General features: G+C 40.2%; 1 protein-coding gene across 4 annotated transcripts in view; it reads right to left on the reverse strand.

Moving 5' to 3' along the window:
• The window catches only part of LOC118402027 (tetratricopeptide repeat protein 39C-like), a 33,964-nt gene that overhangs the window by 15,605 nt on the left and 2,776 nt on the right, over window positions 1-15,583 (reverse strand). For 3 of the 4 annotated variants that reach the window (XR_008077414.1, XR_008077413.1, XM_035799845.2), the window contains exons 2-3: window positions 1,973-2,021; window positions 1,185-1,313 (exon numbers count right to left, since the gene is read on the reverse strand). Coding sequence is in view for 1 of the 4 variants with exons in the window: in XM_035799845.2 (XP_035655738.1) it covers window positions 1,185-1,313; window positions 1,973-2,021 (178 nt within the window). In the remaining 3 variants the exon portion in view is untranslated. The remainder of the gene's footprint in view (window positions 1-1,184; window positions 1,314-1,972; window positions 2,022-15,583) is intronic. The other variant, XR_008077415.1, reaches the window with a different exon arrangement.

Consider the following 15,583-nt stretch of genomic DNA (forward strand, 5'->3'; position numbering starts at 1 on the left):
TTTTGGCAAGTCGGGTAGGACATTACTTTTTGCATGACACAAGTAATTTTTCAAACAATTGTTTACAGAAATGATTTCACTTATAATTCACTGTATCACAATTCCAGTGGGTCAGAAGTTTACATAGACTAAGTTGACTGTGCATTTAAACAGCTTGGAAAATTCCAGAAAATGACATAATGGTTCATCCTTGGGAGCAATTTCCAAATGCTTGAAGGTACCACGTTCATCTGTACAAACAATAGTACGCAAGTATAAACACCATGGGACCACGCAGCTGTCATACTGCTCAGGAAGGTGACACATTCTGCCTCCTAGAGATGAACGTACTTTGATGCAAAAAGTGAAAGTAGCAAAGGACAATGTGAAGATGCTGGAGGAAACACAAAAATATCTATATCCACAGTATAACGAGTCCTATATCAACAGCAAGGAAGAAGCCACTGCCTCAAAACCTCCATAAAAAGCCAGACTATGGTTTGCAACTGCACATGGGGACAAAGATCGTACTATTTGGAGAAATGTCCTCTGGTCAGATGAAACAAAAATGGAACTGTTTGGCCATAATGAACATCGTTATGTTTGGAGGAAAAAGGGGAGGCTTGCAAGCCGAAGGACACCATCCCAACCGTGAAGGACAGGGTGGCAGCATCATCTTGTGGGGGTGCTTTGCTGCAGGAGGGACTGGTGCACTTCACAAAATAGATGGCATCATGAGGCAGGAAGCAACATCTCAAAACATCAGTCAGGAAGTTAAAGCTTGGTCGCAAATAGGTCTCCCAAATGGACAATGAACCCAAGCATACTTCCAAAGTTGTGGCAAAATGGCTTAAGTCAAGGTATTGGACTGGCCATCACAAAGCCCTGACCTCAATCCCATAAAACATTTGTGGGCAGAACTGAAAAAGCATGTGCGAGCGAGGAGGCCTACAAACCTGACTCAGTTACACCAGCTCTGTCAGGAGGAATGGGACAAAATTCATCCAACTTACTTTGGAAGGCTAGCCGAAACATTTGACCCACTCTCTGAACACTCAGAGTGAAACACTCAGTTCACGAGCGAACAATCTAACAACCCTCTCGTGTGAATTTAGAGGGGCTGCGTGAGGTGCTATGCAGTCAATAGGTATGAGCTCCTTGGAGGTTCATTAGGTGTGTATGTGTGTGTATTGCACTTCACCCACACTCCTCCTGATCTTTTTTTTGATGGTCTCTATGACCCCAGTGTTGTCGCTCTCACACAGTCTCTCAGTGGCTCGGAGGTCATCAAAGGCCATCTGCATCTTCTCCTCCTCAAACGTCATCATGGCATTCTACACACACAGCCACAATCACAGTACCAGTCAGTCAGGGCCTTTCTCAGAGAGTAATACACAAAGCAAAGCGGTCATCTCATTCGTCATGATATCATCCTGTAGCAGTCATATTGTTTGAATCGAAACAGATCCTATCAGCAGCTACATAAAACAATACAAAGCACAGCTAGACAACCAACTATATGAGTCATGGACTTCCCAGAGTAATATTTCATCCAAATATTTTCAGAGATGTGCACAAAATCATTTTTTTCCCAGTCAGTTCTCTAGCCCAGTGAGCCAATTATATCAGGTTGGTGAATCATTGATGATTCAGTATGTGGTCCAGCAGCAGGGGATGCACAGCAGGACTACTGATCAGGATATCCCTAGTGTGCTATTATCTGTGTGACCTTGTGCTGTACAGATTGGCTGAATAAATAGATGCTTTTTGACTAGGTCTATGTTTGAGATAGAGATGTACTGTCAAAAGCCAACAACTGAACACGTTGGCATTCAATAAAAAACATACAATACAGACTCTTTAATACATGGATATCTCTTCCTGTTTCCTAACTCCAATGGTCTGCATTGCAGAAGTATCAAATGAGAATAGCAGTGATACAGTAAATCAGTACGAGATGTTGACCTCCTCTGTCCTCTCCACCACTACTCACCAGAAAGCTGACAAAACTGGCTCCGAAACTCATCAGTGGACTGTGGGTCCTGGAAGAGAGACGGAGAAACAGAGACGGTTGAGGAAAGAGCCTTGTCAAATGTCAATAGACGAAGATAGACGTTTGGCTTGCACAGCACAGCTGAAACAGATCTATCTCTTAAGAAAAGACAGCTAGGACAGGTAAAGTGTGGTGAGGGCTAGAGTTAAACTAAATCAAACTCCGATGGCATGTCTGGAGGATATCAGAGTTGCTTTATTGCGCTGAATCAGATTTTTTAACTTAAAAATGTATACCACCCCCCAAAAAAAAAAAACTCTATGAACAAGGATTACTTATAACAATTTACAAAAACATATTTACTAGAACTGTGCAGATGCAAAGCTTGGTAAGAGAATTTTGGGGTAAAACCTCCCTCAGATTTTTTTTGTCCTTGTTTTCCAAAAACATAAATATCTGCTCTACATTGCAAAAAAAAAAAATACTGGAGACATCAAAACTATTAAATTACACATACGGAATCATGTAGTAACCAAAAAGTGCTAAAACAATTCAAAATATATTTTAGATTCTTCAAAGTAGCCACCGTTTGCCTTGATTACAGCTTTGCACACTCTTGGCATTCTCTCAAACAGCTTCACCTGGAATGCTTTTCCTTCACTCTTTTCCTTCACAATTCTAAATAAAATCACAGACAGTGTCACCAGCAAAGCACCCCTACACCACCTCCTCCATGCTTCATGGTGGGTGGGAACCACATGTGGAGATTTGTTCACCTACTCTGCATCTCACAAAGACGGAGGTTGGGACCACAAATCTCAAATTTGGACTCATCAGAACAAAGGACAGATTCCCACTGGTCTAATGTCCATTGCTCGTGTTTCTTGGCCCAAGCAAGTTTCTTCTTATTATTGATGTCCTTTAGTAGTGGTTTCTTTTCAGCAATTTGACCATGAAGGCCTGATTCACACAGTCTCCTCTGAACAGTTGATGCTGAGATGTGTCTGTTACTTGAACTCTGAAGAATTTATTTGGGCTGTAATTTCTGAGGCTGGTAGTGGTGAAAAGCTTGCCGCCAGTGGACTCTGGAACAGTGGAAACACATTCTCTGGAGTGATGAATCATGCTTCACCATCTGGCAGTTCGACGGACGAATCTGGGTTTAGCGGATTTTTATTTTATTTTACCTTTATTTAACCAGGCAAGTCAGTTAAGAACAAATTATTATTTTCAATGACAGCCTAGGAACAGTGGGTTAACTGCCTGTTCAGGGGCAGAATGACAGATTTGTACCTTGTCAGCTTGGGGGTTTGAACTTGCAACCTTCCGGTTACTAGCCCAACACTAACCACTAGGCTACCCAATGCATAGTGCCAACTGTAAAGTTTGGTGGAGGAGGAATAATGGTCTGGTCTGTTTTTCATGGTTTGGGCCCTTAGTTCCAGTGAAGGGACATTTTTAATATTTTAGTATAGTGTATTTTTTCATTTCTACCCCCCATGAGGGAGGATAATGAAAGTTCACAGAAGTAACAAGTAAAACTTTTGTTTATGAATTATTAAGTGATTCCATTTTAGTCATTTAGCAGGCATTTGGCTCTTATCCAGAGCCACTTATAGTTAGTGCACTCATCTTAAGATAGCTAGTTGGGAAAACCAAATCACAGTCATAGTCCAGCTGATGCTTGGCATTGCGCATGGTGATCTTAGGCTTGTGAGAGGCTGCTCGGCCATGGAAACACATTTCCTGAAGCTCCAGACAAACAGTTATTTTGCTGACGTTGATCCAGAGGCAGTATGGAACTCTGTAGTGAATGTTGCATCCGGGGACAGGCGATTTTTAAGCGCTGTGCGCTTCAGCGGTCCCGTTCTGTGAGCTTGTGTGACCTACCACTTCGCGGGTCAGGCGTTGTTCCTAGATATTTCTACTTCACAATAACAGCACTTAAAATGACTGGGGCAGCTCCAGCAGGCCAGTAATTTGACAAACTGACTTATTGGAAAGGTAGCATCCTATGACCGTGCCACATTGAAAGTCACTGAGCTCTTCAGTAAGGTCATTCTACTGCCAATCTTTGTCTATGGAGATTGCATGGCTGTGCGCTCAATTTTATACACCTGTCAGCAACGAGTGTGACTGAAATAGCTGAATCCCTAATTTGAAGGGGTGTCCACACACACATACAAAATAATCTTAAAAGATGTGGGGTTTTGGTAAAGGAATTTCAAGGCACAAGGCAATGTTTCTTAAATTTAGAGGTCAGAAAAATGTCTTCAGAACTAAATATAAGTGTTGATATTAGTTTAAATGGGTCTTTGTCAACATTTTCTTTTGATGCATTTCTAATACCTTTTAAGACTTTCTGGTAGATGTTTTTTTAAGGCCCATTTTCTACATTTTTGACCAGAAATCAAAGCCATTGCTTATTCCTAATTTTTAGGATGAAAAATGTATTTATGCCTCAATTTCTCAAACACATATACTCTTAGCTTTTCATTTGACAGCCGACATACTCCTATGAACTTCATGTTGGTGCTCATGGATCCTTTTACATGCAAATGACCAGGAGACTTTAAAAGGCGCGAGTCACGCAAAAGCAACTACTTAAGAAATGTGATTTGTACTCCAAGATAACATGTCATAGTAGTTGCATTCATTTCTCAAAGTCTGGAAGGTTATTATTTCCAAGAATGTAGTTGGCTAGATTCTATCCATGTTATGTTTTCATTTTGAAGCCTGCAGAATAGAAATATGGGATGAGGGAGGTGAACAGAAGTTTGAGCAGCCTGGATTTTGTCTACAGCGGTCTACTTTCAGTTCCCTCCATCTCTTATGACGTACAGTTCACAGTGTGTCGTTCTCTCTGGAGCTCTGAGCTCAATGTAATTAGTGAGAGAGGTGACATTTAAGAAATCAGCAGGAGACAAGGCTGTGTGTGTGTGTGTGTCTAACTAAGCCTGCTCTGTGTAATCTGTAATCAATGACTTTCACTGATTGGCACTTCACCTGCTGCCTGTGTAGCCTAGTTACAGTACATTGCCTAATACTATTGCCTATCAAGTTTTAGAACCATGCTATATTTAATATACAGTTGAGCTCTAATACATTGGCACCCTTCAACATTTTAAAAATGATTCACTACTTCCTTTTAAAATAATTTAAAATTAAAAACTTGTTTGGTGTTCACACATGCATTTCAAAACTGAAATTCACCTCAAATTTAAAATAAATACAAATAAATGTTCTGGACTAAATAATTCAGAAGAATTCAAATTAATTTGGTTGGTTGGAGGCAGGTGATTCTCGTTTATTGTGTAATTTCTCTCACCTTAAGTTGCAGGTACTGACAGGGTAAACATGTCCATTGAACCAGTTTGGAAAGAGAAAAACAGAACATGGCACTCCATTGTAAAGTGCAAAGGGTGCCAATATATTAGAGCACAACTGTAAGTCACTTATAATTCCAACGCAAGACCTTTCATAGTGAGACAAGACCACCGACTTAGGCCTAATCACGCTGTAGATCTAGGTATGGACAGTGATGGCAATTATTAGGTTGCCGATGATATTTGAGGAGTGAGGTGGTACTAGCAAATCATGTGAACAGCAACTTGTTTCCTCTCAGAGTGTAACCTTAGTTATTAAAGAACATTCAATGACTGACATGAATGTTTGTGGCCTGCTTGCATAGCAGCTAACCACTGCTAACTCAGATGCAAATTCTCCCAACTGGTTTGTGATCTTGGCTAAAAAGCAAGTATGAATACGTTATTTGATAAAGTACAGATGTACAGCAAAAAAGTAATTAAACTATCCTTCTAATATACAGTGGCCTTTGAAATGATACACTGGCTGAGGTTAAAGTGCAGACTGTAAGCTTTCATTTTATGGGTATTTTCATCCATATTGGGTACACCGTTTAGAAATTACGCCACCTTTGTACATAGTCCAACAATTTTAGGGGACAAAAAGAGTTGGGACAAACTCACTTCTGTGTATTACAGTTTAGTATTACAGTTTAGTATTTGGTCCCATATTCCTACAGTAGCACACAATAGATTACACCAAGCTTTTGACTTTACAAACCTGTTGGATGCATTTGCTGTTTGTTCTGGTCGAGTTTCAGATTATTTTGTGCTCAATAGAAATTAAATGGTAAATAATGTAGTGTGTCATTTTGGAATCACTTTTATTGGAAATAAAAATTGGATGTTTCTATACACTTCTACATGAATGTGGATGCTACCATGACTATGGATAGTCCTGAATGAATCATGAATAATGATGAGTGAAAAATGTACACGCACAAAGATCATACCCACAAGACATGCTAACCTCTCACCATTACAATAAGATGAGAGGTTAGCATGTCTTCAGGGTATTATATTTGTGCATCCATTTCTCTCTCATCATTAGGGTTGCACATTTTGGGGTGGAAACTTTCCGTGGGAATTAACGGGAATATATGCAAATTAATATTAAATACCATTTAAATGTAGATGTTTTTTTGCATTGGATATATTTACCGTATGGAGACAGAAACATAAACCTTTTCTCTTATAAGTAGACAATTGCAAATTATTAAATCCTTCCAATAGAAATAAAAACAATTTAGTTACGAATTCAACTTTAATTTTTTTTAGAAAGAGTTGACTCTTAACATGGGATGATTTCAATGAACAACAAAAGGGAATATTGAATGATCCATCGCATCTCCCAAAAAACCTTTTCAACATATATCCGTAAAATGATAGGAAGACAACCAAAGCTTTAGTGTCTAAACTATCAGGCTTCCATGTCTTCTCCCTGGACCTCCTCAATGTCCACCTCTTGATCACCAGACTGAGGCCTCATCTTCACTCACTTTCCAACCTTGTTGAGGATGGCTTGTTGTCAAGCTCAAAATGGTCACTTATTTTTCAACCCTTGTATTGGTCAACGGGAAAGACCCTCCCTTCCACCAGATCGCTGATGAGATATGATGGCACGACTGCCATACTGCATCTCCATCCCAAAACCCTTGCTTGGAAGTGTACTTCGCCAGACTGACAAGAACCTTGCCCTTAAAGACATGGTAGTGATGACACCATAGGCCTTGCTGATCGCTGCACCAGACAGGATGCTCTTGCCAGAAAACTTTGGGTCCAACATGTACGCTGCGGCGTGTATGGGCTTCAGGCAGAAGTCTTCATGCTTTTTTATGTATATCAGAACTGCAATTTCCTCTGCTTGGAGCAACAGTGAAGTGGGCAGGGCAGTACGGATTTCTCCTCTTACATCTTCAGAGTCTGACCATCAGACAGGATGGCATTGTCTCCCTCAATCCATGCAATGGCTACTGTTATAGATTTCAGGCTGCTTACCACTCTTTCCCAAAATACATCATCCAGGAGGATCCTCTTGATGGGGCTGTCCATATAGGCAGACTGTGATATGGCCATTTCTTGGAGAGACTCCTTCCCCTCCAGGAGGCTGTCAAACATGATGACAACAGCACCAACAGGTGTTGCTGGACAGCTTCAATGTGGCGCTCTTATTCTTCTCACTTTGCTTGGTGAGGTAGATTTCTGCTATAACTTGATGACCCTTCAAATACCTAACCATTTCCTTGGCTCTCTTGTAGAGTGTATCCATTGTTTTCAGTGCCATGATGTCCTTGAGGAGCAGATTCAAAGCATGTTATGAAAACTTGAAATCGGCCCTAATTAAATCAGCCATTCCAATGAATCGGTCGACCTCTAGTGGAGATGTAGTTAATTATTCCGTGCTAACGAACATTCGACCACCCTTCAGAGATTTCAATAGTCTGCTTTCTCTGTAATTTGCTTGACCTTCACTTGAACTCTGTATCCAGCAAATTAGTACATAAAGCATGTCTGGTTGGAGGGGTGTATGCTGGGCAAAGATTTGTTTTAAATACCTTTATTTAACCAGGTAGGCTAGTTGAGAACAAGTTCTCATTTGCAACTGCGACCTGACAAAGATAAAGCATAGCAATTCAACACATACAACAACACAGAGGTACACATGGAATAAACAAAACATAGTCAATAATACAGTAGAACAAAAGAAAACAAAAAGTCTATATACAGTGAATGTGCAAATGAGGTAAGTTAAGGAAATAAATAGGCCATAGTGGCGAAGTAAATACAACATAGCAATTAAACACTGGAGTGGTAGATCGGCAGAAGATGAATGTGCAGGTAGAGATACTGGGGTGCAAAGGAGCAAAAATAAATAAATATCAGTATGGGGATGAGGTAGGTAGATGGGCTGTTTACAGATGGGCTATGTACAGGTGCACTGATCTGTACGCTGCTCTGACAGCTTGTGCTTAAATCTAGTGAGGGAGATGTGAGTCTCCAGCTTCAGAGATTTTTGCAATTCGTTCCAGTCATGGGCAGCAGAGAACTGGAAGGAAAGATGACCAAAGGAGGAATTGGCTTTGGGGGTGACCAGTGAGATATACCTGCTGGAGCGCGTGCTACGAGTGGGTGCTGCTATGGTGACTAGTGAGCTGAGATAAGGCGGGGCTTTACCTAGCAGAGACTTGTAGATAACCTGTAGCCATTGGGTTTGGCGACGAGTATGATGCGAGGGCCAGCCAACGAGAGCTTACAGGTCGCAATGGTGGGTAGTGTATGGGGCTTTGGTGACAAAACGGATGGCACTGTGATAGACTGCATCCAGTTTGTTGAGTAGAGTGTTGGAGGATATTTTATAGATGACATCACCGAAGTCAAGGATCGGTAGGATGGTCAGTTTTACGAAGGTATGTTTGACATTCAGAAACATTCAGAAATCTCTTTCAATAGACATTGCCTGTGAGCAGAGGTGAACCAGTTGCATACACAGCTTGAGCAAGACATTCATCAGCATCTCTGACTAAGTTCCTCCATTGAGTCAAACAAAACCTTCTGATTCCAGGAGGACCGTGAACTGTTGCTATCGATAATGTGTCTGATTCATCCTTTTAACCTCAAATAGAACTATAGGAACTTTTGTAAGAGGTTGCTTGTTGTGAGCGCTGAGGGAACTTTATGCACTTGGCCAGATGATTCTGCATCTTTGTTGCATTCTTCACATATGATTTGATACAGTCTTTGCAAATGTACACAGCTTTTCCTTCTACATTAGCCGCAGTGAAATGTCTCCACACATCAGATAGTGCCCGTGGCATTTTCTTGTAAATATTGGAAAAAAAGGATGGAAAAAAATATATAATATATACACACAATACCATTTACATATAAATAGTTGAGCAGTCAGACTAAACAACTCCTTTGTAAGATAAATGTTTTCAAAGAAACATGTATGGAAACAGGTGAATGACCACTCCTCAGTTAGCAGGCTCAAGCAAGCCAAAACCCACATGGTAGCAAAAACTAACTAGAAGAAATTGTTAACAAGTTAGAAATGATTTAAACTAGGGATGCACAATATAAAAAAATATTTAAAAAATATATATATATTTTTTTTTAAACAAAAAAAAAATTTAAAAAAAATAAATTAAAATAAAATAAAAAAATCGGTGTACATGTCTAGTTTAATATCGATGTGCAAAACCGATGTCAAAGCTATTTCAGCAAGACAACTCCAAGGCGAAATACATTAAAGCCAAGATAATGGAATTCATTGCCCTTGACCATCAACTGTTCTCTGTCGTGGGTGATGTTGGCTATCGCCGACTGGTCGAGCACCGGTACACTAACAAGTGCTCTATTTTTCAGATGTTGCCCTACCGGAGTTACACAGTAATAGCGTCACTGCTATTAGCTTCATGACATACATACTATGGAATACCGTTTGGGTCTTTGCATGTCAAAAAAGATACAGCAGCACTGTCAATGCTGTACAAAAAATGTCTGCAAACAAGTAAACACCGGCCATGAATGATGTGTTTACAATACCGCGTTGGTAAATAAGCATAATTTTGTTCGACCGCAACTTCTGGGGTAGCTAGCTTTAGCTTGGTACCTAGCTAGCAATAAAAAAATTATACTGAGACATTGGATCATGCCGTAGGCTACATTTTATACATTACGTGTGAAACATTATGTGAGGATTATTATATAGAGATTCAATCAATGTGATGTGGGGGGAGATTCTCCATATAGTATACTTCCCATAGCCACATTGCAACTGGCAGGGAGGAATCCCATTTCAAGGCAATACATTTCTTGGCAATCGCTAGCAATATTTCCATTAGCTTTATAGTATGGGTTTGCCTAAGATTGGTGTTAGTAAAGTTGCCCAGTAGACAGACCTCCGGGTCTAAAGGGAATGCAACCCCGTGAATTGAGGATATGGTATCGCATACCCCCTGCCAGAAACCGTGTAGTTTTGAACACTGCCAAGTGGAATGGAGGAATGTTCCTTCATCTGAGCCACATCTAAAACATAGGGAGGAGATTTCTGGGTTGAACTTGTGCAGTCTAGATGGGGTGATATAGAGCTGATGGAGGAAATTAAACTGGATCAGTCTGTATCTGGAGTTCAATGTGGATGGATGTAACACCATCCCTGCATAGGTCACTCCATAGACCCTCATCAAGATTAATACCCAGATCTTTTTCCCATCTAAGTCAGGGTTTATCTAGCTCAGGCAGTGTTAGTCCTGACATAAGAGCATCGTAAACACGGGAAATAGTCTTGAACAGTGGTTGGTCTGCGTGGCAGAGTTGTTCAATAGGTGACATCTTAGGTAGGTTCCATTGTCCCTTGAGAGTCACCCTAATAAAGTTTTGTAGTTGTAGGTAGCTAAAAATGTTCCTGTTAGGCAAGTGGTATTTCTGTTTCAGCTGATCAAAAGACATAAGAACTCCCTCGTAACAATGTTCCAGAAGAGTGATACCCTTGTCAGACCATGGTCTAAAGTTACTATTCTGGAAACAAATAGGAATCAATCTTTGTTCCATAAAGGGGTTTTAGGGGAAAGGAATCACCCTCGTCTGAACAGCTCATGCAGTTTGCACCATGCCAGGACAGAATGTATAATTAAAGGGTTATCTGTGATGGTTTTTATAGATTTTCTGTCCCATTTATAAAACAATTCTGCCACAGTGTCATCATTTACCTCAAGCTTTTCAATGTTCAACCATGAGGGAGTTTGTCAAACCTCAGCCAGAAACCTAGACTGTGCAGCCCAGTAGTAAATTCTAAAATTGGGGAGGTTTAAGCCCCCTTGACTGTCAAGGGTCAGTTTATCCAGCCCAACCCTAGGGGTTTTGCCGTGCCAGATAAACTGTCTGGTCAAGCTTGTCGAGAGAGGAAAAGAATGCTGCTGGAACAGGGATAGGGAGAGATTGAAAGATATAGAAATCTGGACATTAATTTTAATTACATTGATTCTATCCAGTAGAGTGAGAGGTAAGTCCATCCATTTACAAAGGTCATCCTCCACCTTTTGCAACAAACTGGCCAGATTGGGTTTATAGAGTTTGTTCAGATTACCATCCACCATTATGCCCAAATATGTGAAGCCCATAGGCAAACATCTAAAAGGAAACTTGTGCTTGATGGTATGATGGTCAGAGAAAGAACTATAACACTGTAGTAGGATCTGCAAGTGAGAGTGGGAGTGTTCTGGGTTTGTTAGAAATAAGATAAGGTCGTCCGCAAAGAGTGATCATTTATGGGTATGGGGGATCACCTCAAAGTCATGCATGTCAGGGCTCGTTCCAATAGCCTCAGCCAACGGTTCAATGGCGAGGGCAAAGAGGTGGGGGCTAATTGGGCACCCTTGTCTGTTCCCCCTATAAAGAGGAGGAAGTAATCCCATTGGTAGCAATCCTAGCTTTAGGAGATTTGTAGAGTGATTTTATCAAATTTACAAACACGGTACCTAAACCAAACTTTTCCAAGACGTGAAAGAGGTATGGCCATTCAACCCTAACTGAGGCCTTTTCAGCGTCGAGGGAGACTGCGACACTAGGCATTTTGTTTTTGTTAGAACCTTCTGAGATTATTGGAAGACAATCTATTAATTATGAAGTCAGTCTGATCTGGGTTGACCAACAGGGGAAGACATGACTCCAGTCTCTTAGATAGCATCTTGGTGACATGTTTACAATCTGTGTTAAGGAGAGAGATTGGTCTATAGGAGGCGCACTTTAGCGGGTTTTTCCCTTTCTTGTGGATTACAGTAATCACTGCTTGAGAGAAAGACTCTGTAAAGCAGTTGTCTTCCCTGGCTTTTGTAAGTACCTCCAATAAGGCAGGGGACCAACAGCTCCCTAAATACTTTATAGAACTCTGGAGGGATGCCATCCTCCCCAATAGATTTATTATAAGGTAAGGATTTAATGGCCTCCAACAATTCAGGAACTGAGAAGTGTTCACTCAGGCGTCCGCGGTCTTCCCCTGACAGGCATGGGAGGTTGAGAGAGGAGAGAAAGGAGTCGATCTCTGATAGATCATCGCTTGATTGGGAAGTGTAGAGGTCTTCATAGTATTTCTTAAAAGTATTATTAATTTCAGTAGGGTCGAAAGATCTCATTAGTAAGAGTTTCTATATCATTAATTGTCATTTTACTTTCCTCTGCTTTCAGTTGCCATGCCAATACTGTGAGCTTTCTCTCCAAGCTCGTAATAACGCTGTTTTGATTTAGTGATTGCCCTCTCAGCTTGATACGTGTTCAGAATATTATATTTCCGTTTTTTATTTACCAAAACCCTGTATAGATCTTTAGTCAGGCCTCTTTGGTAGGTTCTCTCTAGCTCGGAGATTTCAGATTCAAGGGCACTCAATTCCGCACCGTGTTTTCTCTTCAGCCCTTTAGTATAGGAAATTATCTGTCCCCTCAGATAGTTTAATTCTTTGGGACACATTGAAGGCCTGTCAGGAGCAGAGGGTTTGTTTGTCAAAGTAAAAATATTGATTTGCTCTTTGAGGAATGCACAAATAGGTTGCTTTAGGAGTGTAGAATTTAGTCTCCATCTATATGCTCCATTTACCTTGGTATGAATAGAGATTGATAAAACCAGAGGAGAATGGTTACTAAGCAATCTGGGGAGATACTCGACATCTAACACTGTTGTGTCGATAGTAAAAAGGTATCTATGCGCGTGTGTGTCTTGTGTGGGTGTGAATAAAAATAGTCCCTATCCTGTGGGTGCAACTGTCTCCAGATGTCTAGTAAATTGAGATCTTTCATGAATGACATGGTGAGCTTGCTGGCTTTGGTAAGAAGTGAGGGTTTATCAGAGGACCTATCAAGAACTGTATCTAAACAAAAATAAAAATCTCCTCCAACCAGTAGCCATCCTGGTGGTACTTGAATGACCTGAAGGAAAACATTCTGAATAAATATATGGTCGTCGAAGTTAGGAGCATAAATATTCAATAGGATCCAAGACTCTGAAAACATATGCCCCGCACCAAAACAAACCTGCCAGAGGGATCTGAGATGGTGTTGTTGACACAGAAGGGGATGAGTCTACTTATCAAAATTGCAGTTCCTCTTGCTTTGGAGTTAAGAGGACGCAAAAACTTGTCCTACCCATTCCCTCTTCAATTTCTTGTGTTCACTGGCTGTAAGATGTGTTTCTTGTAAAATCACAATGTCAGCCTTTAATTTCTTAAGGTATGTATAGACTCTTTTCCTTTTAATCGGGCTGTTAATAAACTCTTGAAGCTAGGGGGCACTATTTTTATGTTTGGAAAAATAACGTTCCCAAAGTAAAACAGCCTATTTCTCAGGACCAGATGCTAGAATATGCATATAATTGACAGATTCGGATAGAAAACTCTAAAGTTTCCAAAACTGTCAAAATATTGTCTGAGTATAACAGAACTGATATTGCAGGCAAAACGCTGAGAAAAATCAAATCAGGAAGTGCTTCTGTTTTGAAAACTCCATGTTCCATAGCTACATTTAAAGGGATATCAACCAGATTTATTTTCCTATCGCTTCCTCAAGGTGTCAATAGTCTTCAGACATAGTTTTAGGCTTTTATTTTGAAAAATGAGCCAGAAAGATAACATCGCGTCAGGTGGTCACATGAGTTTTGCCTGCGCAACAGAGTTTAGACAGCTATTGTTTTTCCCTCTCCTACTGTGAAAGACATTTGCGGTTGATATATTATCTATTATATATTTTAAAAACAACCTGAGGATTGATTATAAAAACGTTTGACATGTTTCTGTGTGACATTAAGGATATTATTTGGAATTTGTCTGCGTTGTTGTGACCGCTCTTTCCTGTGGATTTCTGAACATAATGCGCCAAACAAACAGAGGTATTTTGGATATAAAATCATCTTTATGGAACAAAAGGAACATTTGTTGTGTAACTGGGAGTCTCGTGAGTGAAAACATCCAAAGATCAAAGGTAAACGATTAATTTGATTGCTTTTCTGATTTTCGTGACCAAGTTACCTGATGCTAAGTGTACTTAATGTTTTGTCATGCGATCAAGAAATTCACAAACGCTTGGATTGCTTTCGCTGTAAAGCACAATTTCAAAATCTGAGATGACAGGTGGATTAGCACTATGCTATTCAGCGTTTGCTGATGACAATTAATCCCGCTTAAGGGATGGGTAGCGTCAAGAAGTTAAGACCTTTTACGTTGAATGTGACATATTTTAGTGGATTAAGCATAGGTTGGGTTTCAAATATGTAACTGAATGGAAATCTATCACATGTAGATAGTTAGGAAATGTTTCAACTTTGGTTTGAATACAGAAGTGACCTGTGTCTCCCTACGAAGTAAACAATAAAACATAGAAAAAAGGAAGAAAAATTTTAAATCCCACCCCGATTGTCAGACTAAAACAACAATCCCAACAATCAACCATGAATATACTTGTAAGGATACGTTGCTGCTCGCTTTCCATCTTGCTCTTACTAGCTAAACCTTGGCATAAACTAAAACCTGCGAGCTCTCTAAGTTGAAAACAAACGTTGTGAATAGATATTTATGGCTGAATACTTACTGCCCACGGTAAGGGCTGCTTGAGTCCCTTTTCGAAAGATTAACATAAATGAGGGGGAAAGCAGTGGGCATAAACCCACTTATTTGCTTCGCCCAGTGGATATGGACTAAACCAAAATATACTCTCCTGTAAATGTAGTAGAACTCACCCCGGAAAGATACAGTTAGTTGAAAATGTACAAATCAATTGTAGCGACCAGAAGATATCAGCAGAAATCAGCAGATATCAGCAGTCCAGATAAGAGAAAACAAACAAACTGCATCTTATCCCCCAGAGAGACTGTCCTGGCTCAGATGTTGCATCTTGCACCTTCTTTGGGAAGGTAAGTACTTGACAATTTATCAGCCGATGTTAGAATATTGTTTCAATGTTGTTATTTAGATAATAGAATAACTTTGAAGAGGTCGGTTTGTTAACGTCTGCTCAGCGGCATCACATGCTCCTCGCGCGAGACAACTTTACCAGCATCATAGCATACGTATCGATGAATCGTTGTGACATATGAAATACAAGTAATAGTGTAATCACTGTGTAACAACATGTTATTTAACATGCACCTTTTTGACGCGCAAAGTCCCAAAACATGTTCCATAGAAATCCTGGTTGAGAATGAAACAACTGAACAACAAAACAGCAAGTAAGTGAAAGAAATTGGTTTAGATTATGATTTTAC

The sequence above is a fragment of the Oncorhynchus keta genome, chromosome 23 (genome assembly GCF_023373465.1).
Source record: "Oncorhynchus keta strain PuntledgeMale-10-30-2019 chromosome 23, Oket_V2, whole genome shotgun sequence".
Classification (NCBI taxonomy): Eukaryota; Metazoa; Chordata; class Actinopteri; order Salmoniformes; family Salmonidae; genus Oncorhynchus; species Oncorhynchus keta.